The sequence below is a fragment of the Denticeps clupeoides genome, chromosome 5 (assembly GCF_900700375.1).
Source record: "Denticeps clupeoides chromosome 5, fDenClu1.1, whole genome shotgun sequence".
Classification (NCBI taxonomy): domain Eukaryota; kingdom Metazoa; phylum Chordata; class Actinopteri; order Clupeiformes; family Denticipitidae; genus Denticeps; species Denticeps clupeoides.
In genome coordinates, this window is record NC_041711.1 from 26,601,966 (window position 1) to 26,618,604 (window position 16,639).

At 42.0% G+C, this 16,639-nt stretch overlaps 1 protein-coding gene and 1 pseudogene across 2 annotated transcripts in view; both read left to right on the top strand.

The window, feature by feature from the left end:
* zfpm2a (zinc finger protein, FOG family member 2a) overlaps window positions 1-16,639 on the top strand; it is a 104,332-nt gene that overhangs the window by 55,919 nt on the left and 31,774 nt on the right. For both annotated transcript variants that reach the window (XM_028979084.1, XM_028979085.1), the window contains exon 5: window positions 11,688-11,799. In XM_028979084.1, the coding sequence (XP_028834917.1) occupies window positions 11,688-11,799 (112 nt within the window). The remainder of the gene's footprint in view (window positions 1-11,687; window positions 11,800-16,639) is intronic.
* LOC114791419 (uncharacterized) lies at window positions 4,652-4,760 on the top strand (annotated as a pseudogene).

The following is a 16,639-nucleotide window of genomic DNA, read 5'->3' on the forward strand; positions in this document are numbered from 1 at the left end:
CATTAATCAAGAGCGGGCCTTCTGAAAAATGTTTTGTTTTGGAGGCTGCAATCTATTTTCTGTGCGAGCGTGTGTGAGTGTGTGAATGTGTGTGTGTGTGTGTGTGTGTGTGTTGTTGTTAATCTGCGCCCGTGGCAGGTTTCCCCTCCGAAGCGCAACGCTAAGCAGCGGTATCGCACGCCTATTGTTGTAGCCTCTGTCATAGCAAGGAGAGCCTGATGCAGGCCTGGGCTCGACTGATAAGGCAAAGAGGATTCAACATGGCTGGGAAGGAGAATCAGTGGGACTTGAGAGTGGAGTATGGATGGAGCGCATGCTCACACACACACGCACACATGCACACACTCTCATTCACACACAGTCTTACACATGCATGCACATATAAACATATGAACATCCATGCACAGATACGCCACTACTATCATATGTAAACATGTGAACAGACACACTCATGTTCACACACGTGTATTCTCTTATGTACAAACATGGAAACACATATATTCGAAAACACAAATTTACATATATGGATATTTTTTTAAAGCAATCATGATCATGCTACATCAGCAGCACTGCCAGTTATCTAGGGTTCCAGCTAATTATAAACATAGGCTCACAAACATATGAATATCTTCACCTTACCATCAGGCTGTATTCAGCAATTTAAGCATTTCAAATTTTCCACTGTTCGTAGGTGAACATTCTCATTCCTGGTTCCTGCCCTTTTGTTACAGAGCAGATTATTTCTGTTATTAGTGGGTTAAATCACCTACTGCAAACCAGCATCAGGCAACAAGATGATTTAAATCCGTGTTGGATGTTGGCACAAAGAATGGAGCTTCATCTAATGGAATAATGGGCCCAAATTTCAGGCGGAGAACCAATTTGTGATTGCATGCATCAATTATTTTGTTGGACTTTAATCAGAACCGGGGATTTTTTAGATGGTTAAACACTGGAATCATCTGGCCACCGCTCTGTTACCTTACAACTCTTACCTGTATGCCCGTTATTTTTATTCTGTGCTAATGTTGATAATTAGCCGATTGAACTGTCACTCACGCGCCACAGTGCTTCGATATGGAAGAGGAAAGATTTAGATTAGCATTCTCTCTTCACCTCAAACCCTTTGTTCTGCCACCACGATCCCCACAACGCAGCCATGGGGGTGGAACAGAGATGGGAGTTCATGACCCCCATGGAGGAGGGGCACAGTGGGGCATTGTGTGTATTCTTTTGCTTTCAGTATATCTCTTTCGGGCTCTCTTTCTTTTAAAACATTAAGCAAACATATACGTGTCTCGTGTATACGTGTGTATTGCTCTTTTTTTTCCTACTTTCATTTTCAGCCTTTTCTCTCTCACTGTTGAGAGAGAGAGAGAAAGAGAGACATTAGGTAACACATGTCTGTGTTACCTCTAGAATTCTCTTTCCATATCTTTATGTATCTCTCGCTCCCTCTCTCCCCTCTCGTGGAGTTCTCACTGCTGCCACAGCCACAGCTAAGAGAAGCTCTAAGATAATGCATGCTCGACTTGATCTACAAGTGAACCTGACATTTTCCCTCTTCCTTCATCACTGCACAACTCCCAAAACAGATACGCCAGAGCCCCACCTGATAACACCGCTGCGTTGTGAGTGATGGCCATGCACTACATTGCAATCACAGCCAAAGATAGACATAACACCACAGTGCCTTGCCATGCAGACACTCGTGAATAACATTCGCCGTCAGTGTTTGATCGGTGTTTTGTGTAAGGATTCAGTAGTCTTTGACTCTTTCAGCTTCAGTGATGTTTAATCTCGACAATAACTAAATAAATAATGGTCCACTGGTGACATAGATGGTTCCAGTGAGTTCACCTTCATTGTCTGTATAATTCTACACCATGAATAATATTTCAATTCAACCTGAATCAGTTTTGCAGGATTTACAGTTCGAATCCTAAGCTGCCAATGTGCCTCTGAGGTGCCAATGAGCAAGGTCCCCTCCCCAAACACAGCTCCCCAGTGCCTGTCATGGCTGCCAACTGTTCTCTAAGGGTGATGGGTTAAATGCAGAGGATACATTTCATTGTGTGCACCATGTGTTGTTCTGCAATCAAACACGTTTCGTTTTCCCTCAACACTAAATTAATATATTCACCCTAAAGCCAGCACATATCATGCCATAGTACATATATCAGTGTGTGAAATGTTGCTGTGCTATTCTGTAGAATTCTCCCTGTTTGTGTGAGGTAGGATGACACAACTGAGTCACAAAGAAGGAGAGGCAAAGGGCTTTGCTCTTAAAATGTGCAAGTGTTCATTTGCAGGTACAGTGCTTGACCGTTCACTAGCTCTTCCCTAATGAGCTACCGCCTGCTAATGAACAGCTGAGGTGTTGACTGTATTACCAGTCAGGTGGCATCGCTCTCTCTCTTGCACTCTCTCCCTGTGGAACCTTGGAGGAATGAACTACACAGCCCTGGGGTCCCTTCCTCTCAGTTTCTCACCAGCAACACACCAGGGAACAAATTGCAGGTTATTTGAATCATGTAGACATATGGGAGAAGACAGCGAGTCTCAAATGAGACAAGGTGGCCGTACACACAGGGAGCTTTATCTCTGAGAGCTCTGACTTCTGACACATACACCGGCAGCCACGGACACCTCAGTCTGTAAATGCAGCAGTGACAAGTGACAGTTTATGAAAGACAAATACCCACAAAGACAAAAAATTGAGATTTAACAGCACTGGAAAATAAAAACTTGCAGTTAGTTAAGCAGAGTTTAAAAAGTTAAAAGTTCAGGAGGGGCCAACAGTTTGGATTTTTGATTCAGTTTCTGGTGTTTGAAATGGCATTCATTTTCACACAATGTCTTTTTCCTTCAGTACCCAATGTGGCGTGCCAACGGTATGGGTATACACCATTAAAATACACAGCAGACATTTCTGTGTGGAGGAGGGAAAAAAAGCAAAAAGTGAAAAAGGACTTGAGTGGTGCCAGCTGCTTTGCCATCTGTCACTGTCATGGCTGTACTTGTGGGACACTAGAAACAACTTCCTTGAAAAGTAGCAGAGATAATCCGCAATTATTTTCATTTACAGTCCCCATTTGGAATTTGTACAGTGCAGAAGCAGGCATGGTCGGCACTTGTTTTGCAAAGCTTTCAATTTACCTTACTGTTTACACTCTATATTATTCTGAATTATAGCTGAGGAAACTCCTCAAATGTGAGTAACAGTTCTATATCAAAAGAAGTTTCTAAGTGGGTCATAGATTTTGGCAATTATAAATGTATTTAAGTGTACAACAAAAGGCAGGCTTTATTGGTTCTCCGCCTGAAGTGATTTAGCAACTTTCCATCGAGCATTTATTTTAGTTGAATATTTAACTCCAAAAATAAGAAGTAAGTTTAATGAGACTAATACTGCAAGGTGCACAGTAGACAGGTCTCAATTAATAACTCAATAATGATGATGATGCATATCACCTTAGCATATATTAGTTTAATTTTTTAAACAATGACACAACACTCTGGATTATGTACACCGTTGCAAGAATCCATATGACAAAATTCATATAACTTAAATATATTTTCATAATAAACATAGTCCAAATTGCATAATAGTCTTTACTGTAGATTTTCTGTACCCATTTTAAAATTAGTGTTTTTCAGTGTTCAGTGTATGGTTGCATATCATATTCTTTAGGCTTGCTGTACTGTTATGAAATTTGGTCATACTTTTGCTAAGGTCTAGCATATTGAACTTATATTACGTTGATATTGTGTTTCTGTGTATTATTATGTATATTTAACTTGTGTTTAGGTTACTAGTAAACATTCCTCAGACTTGGACTTGTATAACTGGTGGCATTGGCTTCACCATCTGTGAATGGAGTCTAGGTGACTTGACTGCAACCCTTCCTGAACACAAAACTTTGGTTGGAGATGGACCACAACTCCTATTTTTTCTTTCTTCATTTCCATTATGATGTAGGTTTCTGAGAGTAATGCTGAGGTCCTTCCCACTTCACCCTTTCGCGGGTGTGAACAGGGCCACCCCACAGGGCCCCTGCTGCTGGGCTCTGATAACTCAGCCCTTGCCCCATAGCCCATCATCCTCGGAGTCCTCTTCTGCCAAAAAAGGAGAGAAAGAAAAAAAACACTGTCAAATTACTACCAGATGGAGAAGTCAGAGAAAATGAAACTATTCAGTGCAAAAAACGATGATTTTGCTGGTCATCTGGTGTGCTATCACAGCGACAGAGGGGAGATAAAAGCCCCTGATAATGGCCACAGGAGAGGACGTCTGGACAGCATCTCCACGTCCGACTTGGTGGTCTAGCACGTCATAGAGTGTGTACGAGGTTGTCAAAACAGGAATATTAGTCCACAGGGTTGTCCGTCAACTAATTGGGTAACAAAGAGCATATCCAGCCCTGGAAGCCCATCTTTTAACAGTCCGTGTGCTGAGACTTAGATAAGAGAGTTCACGTCTAATGCATTTAGAGGGGGCAAGTTCAGCCCCCTTTATCTTATTTACTTACCACAGTGTAAATATTGCTGGTCTTTAAAATAAATGTATTAAGAAGCCAATTTCTCTGAAGTGTTTACTGGAAAAAATATATATAAACGATTAAGCCCAGCGCCTTTAAGACAGTCGAGTTCTTATGGCCATACCACCCTGAGAATGCCCAATCTCGGAAGCTGAACAGGTTTGGGCCTGGTAAGTACTTGGATGGGAGACCATCTGGGAACACCAGGTGCTGTAAGCGCGAGGCAGTGGTGGCCTTGCGGGTAAGGAAACGGACCCGTAAACGGTAGGTTTCCAGTTGAATGGTGAAACTGAGGTGCCACTGAACAAAGTACTGTCCCCACACACTGCTCCCTGGGTGCCTTCCATGCCTCCCCACTGCTGACCAAGGTGATGGGTTAAATGCCGAGGACATATTTTGTTGTGTGCTTTGCTGCAGACAATGACAGTCACTTCACTTTCAGTTCCCTTAAATGAACTCACATGCAAACGATAATGATTTTAAAGTTTCTCACAGAGGCTTGTCTCAGTGTAACAGTGAAGCATCACTGATGTCTTCAGGGGCATCACAGCCATAATTATGCAGGCCTTGCATAGGTGAAGGCAAATTCATTTGCTTCATTGTTTTTGAAAATATATGCATGTTCTCCAGCTTGGAGGCTTTGTGGACGATTCTTGTTTGCATCACAGGAAATTTCAGCGGTCAGCATGGGATATCTGACTGATCTGCAGTGACAAACTGTGCTGCAGTGTGTGTTCTGATACCTTTATATCATGACCAGCACTAATGTTAATGTGCTGTGGAATTGAACCAGGTGGGCTGGCTTTGTCGTTCCACACCCATCAATGAGCCTGACGCTGGTTAATCGGCTGTTCTGTTTTGGACTATTTTTGGACCAGGCTGGTTGATTTGGACATGCTCTGAGAGTTCACTTGTCATTATAATTTGGTCCTTGTCAAAACAGCTCAGATACCTACAATTGCCCATTTCCCCTTCTTCCATCACATCAACTGCACGAGCTGGCTTATCACTGCCTGCTTAAAATACTCCAGTAATTGTCAGGTGTCATTGTAACAAGATGACAATTGTTATTCACTTCGCCTGTCAGTGGTTGTGATGGTGTATATAATATCTTAAGGCATACAATGTTTTGAGTTTGGTAAAGATTCACACAAACTAAACAAAAGTGCATCTAAATGTATGCGGCTTTTTTTACAACACTGTGAACTGATGATGTGTTTCAGTCATACAGGTGTGATCTGCAGCCTTCAAAGAGCAATGTAGTTGTCAGCAACCCAGGAAACCATTTTAAAAGACGCCAGCAGGGCAGAGTATGTAAGGGCAGATTTTGATAGCGTGTAGTATAGGTTCAAGCGTTTTGCATGTTGAATTGAAGGTTCACATTTTTCATTTGAAAGTTCAAAGGGAGAGGTATTGAAAATTCTTTTAGATGTGCTGTACCATGGCCCTCTCTGAAGTTACAGGGTCTGGGTGTATTCTTTTTTTTTTTGATAGTTTGGGTGACATTGTTTTTGGTGACATTGATGGGCTAGATTGTCCTTGAAGATGACAGTCTGCTGCTGTTACCATTGCAAAAAGTATATATGTTCCTCCCGTGGCTAGTTCCTTAAGGCACATGCACACTCCTGTTTTAAGTTGATTTTTTACTGAAGAGGAAGCCACCCTTTTTCTGCAGAAGGCTTGTGCCACCCGCCTTCTCGAGCCCGGAGGCATGGTAATATCCATACAGGTGAACATCACTGGCAGCGGGTAGCCCATTATGTCTCCTCCTCTCTGCTTGTTGCTGCAGGAGTCAACGGCAAACCACATGAAAAGATCAAACAAGTCAGCAATTGAATTCAAACAGGAGAAGAAATTCTAATTCAAATAGGGGGAAGAGGAGCAAGCATGTTATTGCAGAATCCAGGAGCGCTTTTGCATTTTCTGCCGCTTCTGGTCATTGTCACCATACAAAGAGAGCAATATGAATTCAACGCTGTCTTGGGTTCAGGGTCAAAAAAGTAATGAGAGTTATTCTCATTTTGTGTGTAATTAGGTGCACGGCATGCAGTTGTTATTTTCTCACTCTACGGTCAATAAATATTGTTGCGTGTTACATACTTTAATAATACAGCGTTGTACTTCAGTGCGATTTTATGAATGTATGGTCAGAGGAATGGCCAAATAAGTAGTTGCCATAGGTGATATGTAATATGAGCCATGTTTAACATGAGGAAGCTTGAACAAATTTGAGCTTTTTTCAGGGATAAGGAATTAGCCCTTTGATAGTATGCCAATATACATATAAAATATAAAATGTTTTGAATATTAATTATCTCCTGGTTTTATTTTTTGGTCAGAGTTGCTGAAGCAGCACATACAGTAAATAATGTGAATATCTCAGTAATATTCTGAATATTGTTTAATTCACAGAGTTCATATGCATGCATTTCTCTTATGAGAAAAAGCAGAATCAGAAATCACTGAATGAGTAGCGTCAGATTTAAATGAGATCACATGGGATTAAAAAGTGCTAAACAACACTGACTCTGTTCTCCTGCAGAAAGAGAACGAACGAGTTCTGCAGGCAGCGTGATCCTCAACCCGACTCAACTGGCTGGCTTTGGAGTTGGAGCGATGCTCGGCGCCTGAAGGCCCGCTAGAATTTGGGAGGCTCTGAACTGGACAGAGCCTTTTTCCCTCTGTCTGTCCTGCAGCCTTTCTGTTTCAATGAAACGTGGTGCATTAAAAGTGTGCATTACAGTGTGGGGCCATAAGAAACAGTGCATCTGAAACAAAAAAGTTTTTGGTCCGTGCAAATCATATTGTTGTAATCATATTTTATATAGTGAAAACATTGCATTATATTTATCACTATATAAATTATGACATCAGACAATGTATTCATTGAGCAAAATTGTGTGGATCATTGCTAATAAATTGAGAAACAGTGTTTAATTATGCTACAGTCTAAATCTCTACCTGATTCTTATTTTTGTTTGCATCATCTTCCTCTCTTTTAAGAACAAAATGTGTTCTTGGCGAAATCACTCCTTGTCTGCACCTTCATGGGTGTTCCTCCGGAGACTGGATTTACAGCTGTGATTTTCAATTTAATCGATTTCAAACGAAAAGTCAATTTAACTAAGTTGAAAAGAGGAATATGCGGAGAGGAGGGGGGCGAGAGAGGAGCATTCTTTTGCACTCAAGCAGTAAACTAACTACGGCACAGCAGAGGGAGAGATTTCCTCCCCATTATCTCCTACCTCACATTTGCTCTTAGGCAAGCAGTTTAAAAGCCAAGCGATTGAGCCAGTGATCCAATTTGAAATGCAGAAATGATTAGAGCAGCTTGCCTCATTTCATATCGAAATTCTCTGATTTATGACAGGGCAGCCGCCAAGATCTATCTCCAAAGGGAATTAGCGTGCACATTTTTTGCATATTTCTGTTATTTAGCCTCCCAATAGCAGATGCTAACTCAAAAAAGGGACTCCACAGAGGTGTCTTTTCATTTCAGCGCAGTGAGACTACTGTCATTTAAAGATGGGGGGAGGGAATTGCAACAAACAACAAAATGGAAACCAGGGAATGTTGCTTTTTCCCTGGGACAGATAGTGATTTAAAATATGGACACTTATTTTTATGAATAAATGTTTTTTTTATATTTTATACATATAAACAGTGGCTCGTCAAATACAGAGTGACTGCAGTAAATACACAGCAGCAGTCGGAGGGGATATTTGGCCAGAAAAATCCCTGCCAACTCATCCATACTGAAGGCCTAAGGAAATATTAATACAGCGCGAGCAAGATAACGTAGGCTGGGGGAAAATCTGCCTTAATGAAATTTCCAGTTGACCACATGCAATTTGTTTCATCACAGCAAACAACTAATTGCAATGTGCGTTATCGAGGTGTGAGTGTGCTTTACGTTGTAAACAGAGTGGAAGAACAGTCCCAAACCTGTTATCCTCCCCACAGCTGACCCGCAGCTGCAGAAGAACATGTAAACTTGACATAACCTAGCTGCCGTTGGCCCTGGTGTGTTACCGTAGCTCTGCAGTCGGTTTATACTGCGGCGATTACGGAGGAATAAGTTCAGCTACTGTGGTGCCAACAGAATTGATCACCTGTAAACACACTGAAATGACTTATTTGTTTAGGTTTAGGACCATTAGCACAAAATGTAATCCAGATTTATCTAGTGCTGTTCAAATAATTTTCAATGGGAATAAATAGATTTGTCCCTCGCTAGTAGAAATGATTACATTTATTAGGCAGGTTCAGAAACTCTGATTTCTGTATAGTTCAAGTAAATTGTTTTGTAAAATGAAGGCTGTTGCATAATTATTTGCTTTACTTGGTCTTTTTACAAAAACAGTGCACTTATGAATTTCCTAGATTGATGTATAATGACGACAGTGACAGAAAGTCACTTTCCCACCACAATTTGTATCAATTTTCAATGCCCTCCACCAGCCATGCAAAAGGAAAAGATGGTGAGGTTTACTGGTGTCGGGGCTGGCAGGGAAGCGGTCAGTGGAGATATCATTACCTTGTTGTTTACACAGGAAGCAGGGAGTCGAGGAGACGGAGTGTCACCAGCCACTTTCTTCCCCTCACCTCCTTCAGCTGATCAGAGGATCAGGGTATCAAGGCCGGATTAGTAGCGACTTGGGATTTGTGTGATTGGTTAATTTATTGCGGTGATGGCAGGTCTTTCATCTATGGCAACATTTAATCAGCCCCAGCCACAGAGGCTATTACAGGTTAGCTCCTTTCTGGAGGCCGTCCGAGGCTGCCATCGGCCCCATCACAATTCCCCCTGAAATTTCCAAATTATCTGGAACAGGCTTTAGCTCCTCAGTAATAAAAATTAGAACAGATTCCTGATAGAAGCTTTTGCTCGCACAGGGGCAATTATAAATAGTACAGCCGTGGCTGGGAAGAAGAGAGGGAGTGGGATGAGGGGAGGGGAACTCTGAGGGATGTGAGCACGGAAACTTATCGACAGTGCCCTGCTCCTGCTCTGATCCAAATCCGTGCGGCTGAAAATTTATATTAGATTTTATCACACAGGCCTAAGTCTAGAAAAATCAATGAAGGTTATCTTTTATGTTGCAGCAACTTGTGGAAATATTGATTTTCATTTTATAGCGAATTTGGAGCATCAGTTTGTAATCACTCGCTCGCTGACTACACTGTTTTGGTCACTATATCTTTTACACATGGAGCCGTAACAGAAACCAGAAGAGAAAAAAAACGGGGGGAAGGTATTGAAACCACTGAAGTGAAGGGTATAAATGTTAAACCCTGGGCTTGCTGCACAGAATCCACAAAGTCACAGCAATGGCCATTGCAGAAGCACATTTGCTTCGGTACTGTACTAGGAAATTAGCTCTTGTATTTGAGTAACAATTTTAATAATCTGGGGTTAGAAACTGGAGATCCAGTGGCAAGCTCCAGTTGTTTAGGGGAAGCAGACAGGGGAAGACTTCTGCCTCTGAATAGGAGATGGCCCCAGACCGGGGATCAGTAAAAAAGGGTTAATCCGATTCTCATTTTAGATAGTTGTCGTGGCAACAATCAGACAGTTTCCGTTTGCTTCTTTGACAGGGTTCTTTTTTTTCCAGGTAAGCTAAGATTTAATTTTTTTTTTCTGTGAGGCTAATTTGAGATGAGAAATATGAACTGGCTTAAATGACTGTGGCCTGTCCTCCTTCTAGCCAGCATAGGGTAAAATGTCTGGTAACGAGGAAGATTACAAAGATGAGCCAGAAATAGTCAGCATGGTTGAAATAGAGCATTAGGGTAAATAATGCACTCTAGAAAATGCCCGATCTGTTGTAACATGCGGTACATACGATCAGGAACATGTCTGTATTGCCACTGCCTCTGTAATATACTGCTCTGATGGTAGCATGGTCTATTTGCATACATCCTTGAGGATTGTGCCCAGTGTAAAAAGCAGATGGGGGGGGAGGGAAAATAAGAAAGGAAAGAAAGGCACAGGAGAGCAGAGCTCGTCGATGACATTAGGGAGATGGATAGTGTCTAGTGAGAGCTTGTTTCAAAATGAAAGAAAAAAAAAAAAGTCCAAGTGTCGAGATTGCACTCCAACCCATTTTCTTTTAGCTAAACTATTTCTGTAGCTCTCTAATGAAGGAGGGCCCGGGGTTAAAAAGTAATGGCCTAGAAAGACTGACATTTTGCCTGCAAGTAATAGGCTACTGTAACAGCTGCCTGAGTTTTCTGCCATTCTCCCTCCGAGCCCAGTGAAGATGTACTCTAGGCTTTCATTACCCTTTGTGAGAAAAAAAATGCCATTTGGAAAATAAAATCGAATAAAATCACACCGAAATAAATAGAAGGGCCCTCTCCACACACGGACGTGAATGCATTTGGGCAGGGCCGTCCCCTATCTCCCTGTTTTTGCTTCATAGAAATAACTTAAAGCGCAACGTTTGACCCAGACTCCGAAGAAAAATGACGTTACACATTCAGAATAATTTGCCAGCGCATTATAAAATGTAACCTCAATCGCCCTTTGAAATGGATCCTGATTCTTTAAATTCTTGCCAGCCTGTTGCAGGAAATAGCGAGATGGCAGCGATAGCCAAGCACAATGTGCCCAAAGTTCACTCCTGAACTCTCGCCTTCTTCACCCCTGAAAGTCATCTGCATTCTTTGTGTAATTCCCAGCCACCCGAGATCACCGCTAATCTGGGTGATCTGATATGGGATCACTGGGAGAAATCCAGCGTGATAATTGCTCTCCTCAGAGTCTTTAGATGGAGGGCAGAGGGTGCTGCCAACACCCCGGCCCCGTCCCCATCCTCAGAAAAAAAACAGCCGAGCCTCCTATCCCCCGTCCCCAGAACAAACCACACACAACCTCCCCCAACGCCACCCAGACTCGTCTGCACCTACACTTGCACTCTCCCTCCCTCTCCTTCACCCATCCCCTCTTAGCACCCAAATCTTGCCGGTCACAGGAGAGATGCTTGCAAATAGGAGGAGGAAAAAACGGGAGAAACAAAAAAGGCAAAAGAACCGGCTGTTTGCGGCTCTCCAGCGAATGCTGCAATTGAGCATAACTTATTAGTGTGTCTTTAATCACCAGAATGAGCCAGTGATTAGTGTCTGTTATCTTTCCCCGTCCAGAAGACCAAGAGCTCTGTCCCGGTGGTGCTGAGCGCCGGCCCCAGGTGGCTGTTGGATGTGACTTGGCAGGGAGCGGAAGACAACAAAAACAACTGTGTGGTGTACAGCAAAGGTAAGCAGCCATGTTATCTCCCCTCCACCGCTGGGCCGCCAAACACACACCCCTGTGAACCTCGTTCCCTGTCTGATTCTCTCCATTCCACATTTCAGTTGTTTTTTCCACTTCTGTCTTTTAAAACACAAATGCTGATCAAGATTGAAAAAAGGACATGGTGTGCAGTGTTGATGAACTAACAGGAAGTCCTGGTCCAAAAAATGTCTATTTCTGTTTTTAAACACTTGGACATGTCATTTAAGTGAATTGACACTAACATTTGAGCTGTTTTATCAAACTAAATTCATTTTATTTGAAGCAAAAACATGCTGAATTGATATTTATTGATTTATTTTTTAAACATGCTGTACTCTGTAAAATAGATATATAAATGTTATACTAAATTGCTGTCCACCTTAAAATCTATTTGATGATCAAGTGCACACAGACTGAGGCAGACAATGTCCCATAACTATGACCCACTGATACTGGTATAAATTAGTTAATATGTTATTTAGCTGCCATGGGTTCATTATCACACTATAATCACTTTTAATATACCCCTTCGTATTGTATATATCACATCTAAAGTACATTTATGTTTTTCATGTACAGTCCTTCAATTTATTAAAACTTGATGCTCTCCCTCAAATGATATTTGCCTGTATGAATGCATTTTAATAGTAAATATGGTAATAAGTAAATAAATACCAGTGGGGCTTGTAAAGGACATTGGAAGCATGCGCTACATAACTTCACTTCAAGCTGAAATGAAGTTTCTTCTCCTCAAAGTGAATAAGTGGTGCAGAAGTGGGATTTGCAACCCGGATTTTCGGTCTCCCAATTCTCATCTACTAATCACTCGACTGCACTGCGGAGTTATCCTCTTAACCGGCTACTTAACTTTGTGCTCTTTATCATCAAATCATTAAAGTTTTGATAAGCTGTTAAAGGAGATTATGCAGTTCTTTAAAATCGCCTAATCTTTTTGCCAGGAGACCGAATATAAGAAACAAAAAAAGGGTAATAAAAGGATTTCTACACTGTTTTGTTATGTCTGTATAATTTCTCATATATATTGGGCTGGTTGGCTTTGAGAGGGTTATGGCTGATGGGGGGATCATCATCATCATCCCCCATGTTAACTCCTCTGTCGCAGAGTTCACGTGCACAATCTAGAAATTCAGTGTAGTCATCAGACTGAAACTGCCTGCCCTTGGTTCAGTAGCATATACTGAGACCCATTGCACTAGACCACAGGCATCAGCCAATAACAAATCAACTGAATAGCATAGAATGCATAGAATGCATCGCATAGAATCAGGGCTGCAGAATTATATCTGCATTTACAAAAACTGTATTAGTAAACATTAAATGTATAAAATTCCAATACTCTCTATAAGCCGGTATGGTGTATAGACTAGAGCTATAAATCTTGGAATGCGTCAGTTCGGGTTCCTTTATTTCTAGGCCGCAGGTGAACTGAAGTTCTGTAGTACATAATTATTATTATATTACATTATTATAGAGAAGGCTTACAATGTCATCCTTAGTATGTGCAGAAGAAGTCCATCACGCTTATTCTGTTGTTCAGTGTAACTGTAAAATGAAATATTACAGCATGAGATCAGGTGTATCTGGATTAGTAATGCAGGGGCAGATGTAAAGATCTCCAGCCAGAAATACTGTTGTTGGCTTTTATTTGGCATAATCATATCAGCCCACAAAAAGTCTCTTTTTTTTTTTGTGTGCGTGCACATAGCCAAGTTTCCTCTGCTGTATTCTAAAATATCTCCTGACACACTTGAGTGAAACCAATCACCAAACAATGGTTTCTTTGAAAAAAGATGGTAAAATTGAGAAGCGAGAGGTGGGTGCAGCCCTCGCCTCCCATGCTGTCAGCGTAAGCATAGCCACGTGCTGTTTGTTTTACATTAGCATCACAGTCGGTCGGCAGCCAGCCATTACTAAAACTCTCGACTTCTCCGCAACAACTCATTATCGAGAAATCCACCTGGAACTCCCACAGTACACATCTCCACACTCCACCGGTCTCTTTTTGCTACCACTGGAGTCTGAAAGAGAGGCAGCCAATCCGTGTAGTAATTAGGGAGCAGAGGAATGGAGACGTTAAGAGAAGCGGGGGGAGGGAGGGAGGGGGGGGGGGGGCATAATCACAGTTTCAATGAAATCTTAGTGTTGGAAAAATATTAGATAAAATGTGGTGGCAGTAATTCAAGTAAAGCTGAGCATCGATCGCATTGTTTGAGTATTTTATGCCCATTGACTCCTTCACACTCGCTGTATTCTGTTTAGACAGAGAGCTTTCAGAAAGTGACACAAATTCACCAATTGTGTTTTTTTTTGTGAGAAAAGCAATGCAATTAATTAGGAAAGAACATCCACCAGAGCTTCTCTACTGTTGCATTATGTGTTCATTATGTTCCCCAAAACAGCTATTACAGTCACATTCCCACTCACATTCTGCCACTTTCCAAAACAGCCAGTCAGACCCCATTCATTTCCGAAATTCCCAATTACTGGACTCAGCCATTGTTACCTGGTATCAGGACCTTTTTTAAACTTGGACACAGGCTGTCCTATAATAGTGTGTCTTATTATTTAAAGGTCACCTAAATTTTTTTGCGTAAGCCTCTTAAGCGGACCGCTGTCAGATACTGCTTGTCAGACGAGTCTCGGGAGAAACTGTGCCATTATGCGAGCGGAAATTGACCAGTGTAAAGAGGGTGTTTTACATAAGCTCGTACACTGCTGAATTGGACTAATTCACTGTGTCTTTGTGTTCGCTCATATTCTGTAAGTCCTCGCCATCAGATTCTCTCCCACAATTCTTTTGTGTGCTTCCCATGTGACAGGGTTGAGGCGGAGAGACATGCGCTGGCATGGCCTGACTCCCTGCGCCTCCTGCAAAGGTGTCGCTGGTCGCTCCCACGCAGCCTAACGGAGAAAGACCCTCAGAGTGGGTTCTTAAAAACACAGAAATGTAAAGGGTGGTCCATAGTGCCACGCTGGCAGTGCTTCGGAGCCGAGGCGAGTTTTAATTGTTTCATTTGAACCTTCCCTTTGAAGAGACGTAGGGTGGAAATAAAGAGGTGCGAAGGTTATTATCTGTTATCTGCAACATAGGCAAAATTCTGTGACGGAATAATAACCAAACAACGAAACACAATGTAAAAATTTCATTATCAGTGTATTAAAAATGAAATTGTACCCTAAAGGGGTCCCCGCCACCGCTCGGAGTTGCACTGTAATTATGTTTAATTAAAATACAACAGAGATCAACAGAATCATTTTCATTAGGAAATTATTAATGATTCCTCTGCAACAATAATTGATTGCGCTGAGCCCGGCGATAAGTGCGCGCGGTCAGGCTAGAGTGAGAGAGCTGAGCTGCATTAGCGCTAGCGTTAGCCGGCTAAGCCGCTGGAGTGGTGGAGTTAGGAGGCCACGTCAGCCGGTTAAGGACAATGGGGCTTCTTTTTTTTTTAATGTGACACCAGTACACTTGACCTGACACACACATTGTTTAACCTAGTCACCCATATAGATTGTCACTTGTTTCGCTTGCTTTATGCCTGATACATCAGCAGACAGCATCGCTCTCAGACTCACACACACTTGCGAACATATACACACGCTAACGTCAGCTTTTGACCAAAAACCCGCTCACGCTTGGTGTTTCCAAAACTGTGCCAACTGTACAGGGCTCACACTGGACAGGAAATAGCATCAGTAGTAGACAGTAGCTGCCCCTCGTATTTGTAATGTAGCCCTGTTACAGGCCTATGTTTTACACATTGCTCAATATTTTTCAACCTCATATCCATACCAGTGACGGTGCCACCCCTAATGAGAGCGGGTGTAATGTTCTCTGACTAGGATGGCTTTTTTTTTTTCTCCACGCTGCATATTTCAGCAGCTTGTAAAGCTTAAGCAGCCCTACTTTAGCGTGTCAGGCCAGTGTTCAGTCCTGCTGCGACCATTAATTATCATCTCATTGTGCTCCAGTGGGGCTAATAAGAGTGATGTATTGCACCCCAGTGGTATCATAATCAGCTGTATGAAGCACCTGTGTGTCTCTGAGCTGTTCTGTGAGAATGTGTGTGTGTATGTGTGTGTGTGTGTGTGTGTGTGTGCGTGCGCATGGGTATGCGCGTGTCTGGAAAGCCTAGCTCTGCTTTTACAGAGTGCTCCAGAGGGTGGCCTTGATGATTTAACCAAGCATAATTATATAATCGATGTTGAAAAATAGCCCCGTATTGATTGGAAGAGGTAGGCTGCCACGGCTGTCAATGACAGAACAGGGCTTTTAAGCAGTGAGACACAATGGGCTTTGTCAAAGCTACAGATGGCGGTTTGACCACATGATTTGTTCACCGTTACCATGATACTGCTGTAAACATCAGAAACATTAGCAGAACGTCGTTGGATTTTTGTAAATTATTCTTGCTTTTAAACTAATATAAGCACAATATGCACTGTCTGAAGAGTAATTATCAGAAAGCATATTTTTTGACTCTGTGACACAAATTTAAAGCCATAAAAGGAAGAGCCTAAAGCTGTAAAATCCCCACGTTGAAAATATCGGCCCATGCTGAATATTCTCCTACGTCAGAGGCACATTATGCTAGTTATCTTTAGCACATTGGGAGATCAGGGAAAGCGGATTTAATCTATTCTTTCATTATCTGTTTTAATTTTATGTCCACTCTGGCCATCAACATTCATCTAGCTTAAAGCACTATGCATCTAATACAATCATTTATCAGAAAAGTTAATGTGATTATGCACTGTGTGCTGACTTTCTAAGCCTTGCTGAATTCTTAATATATTGAGA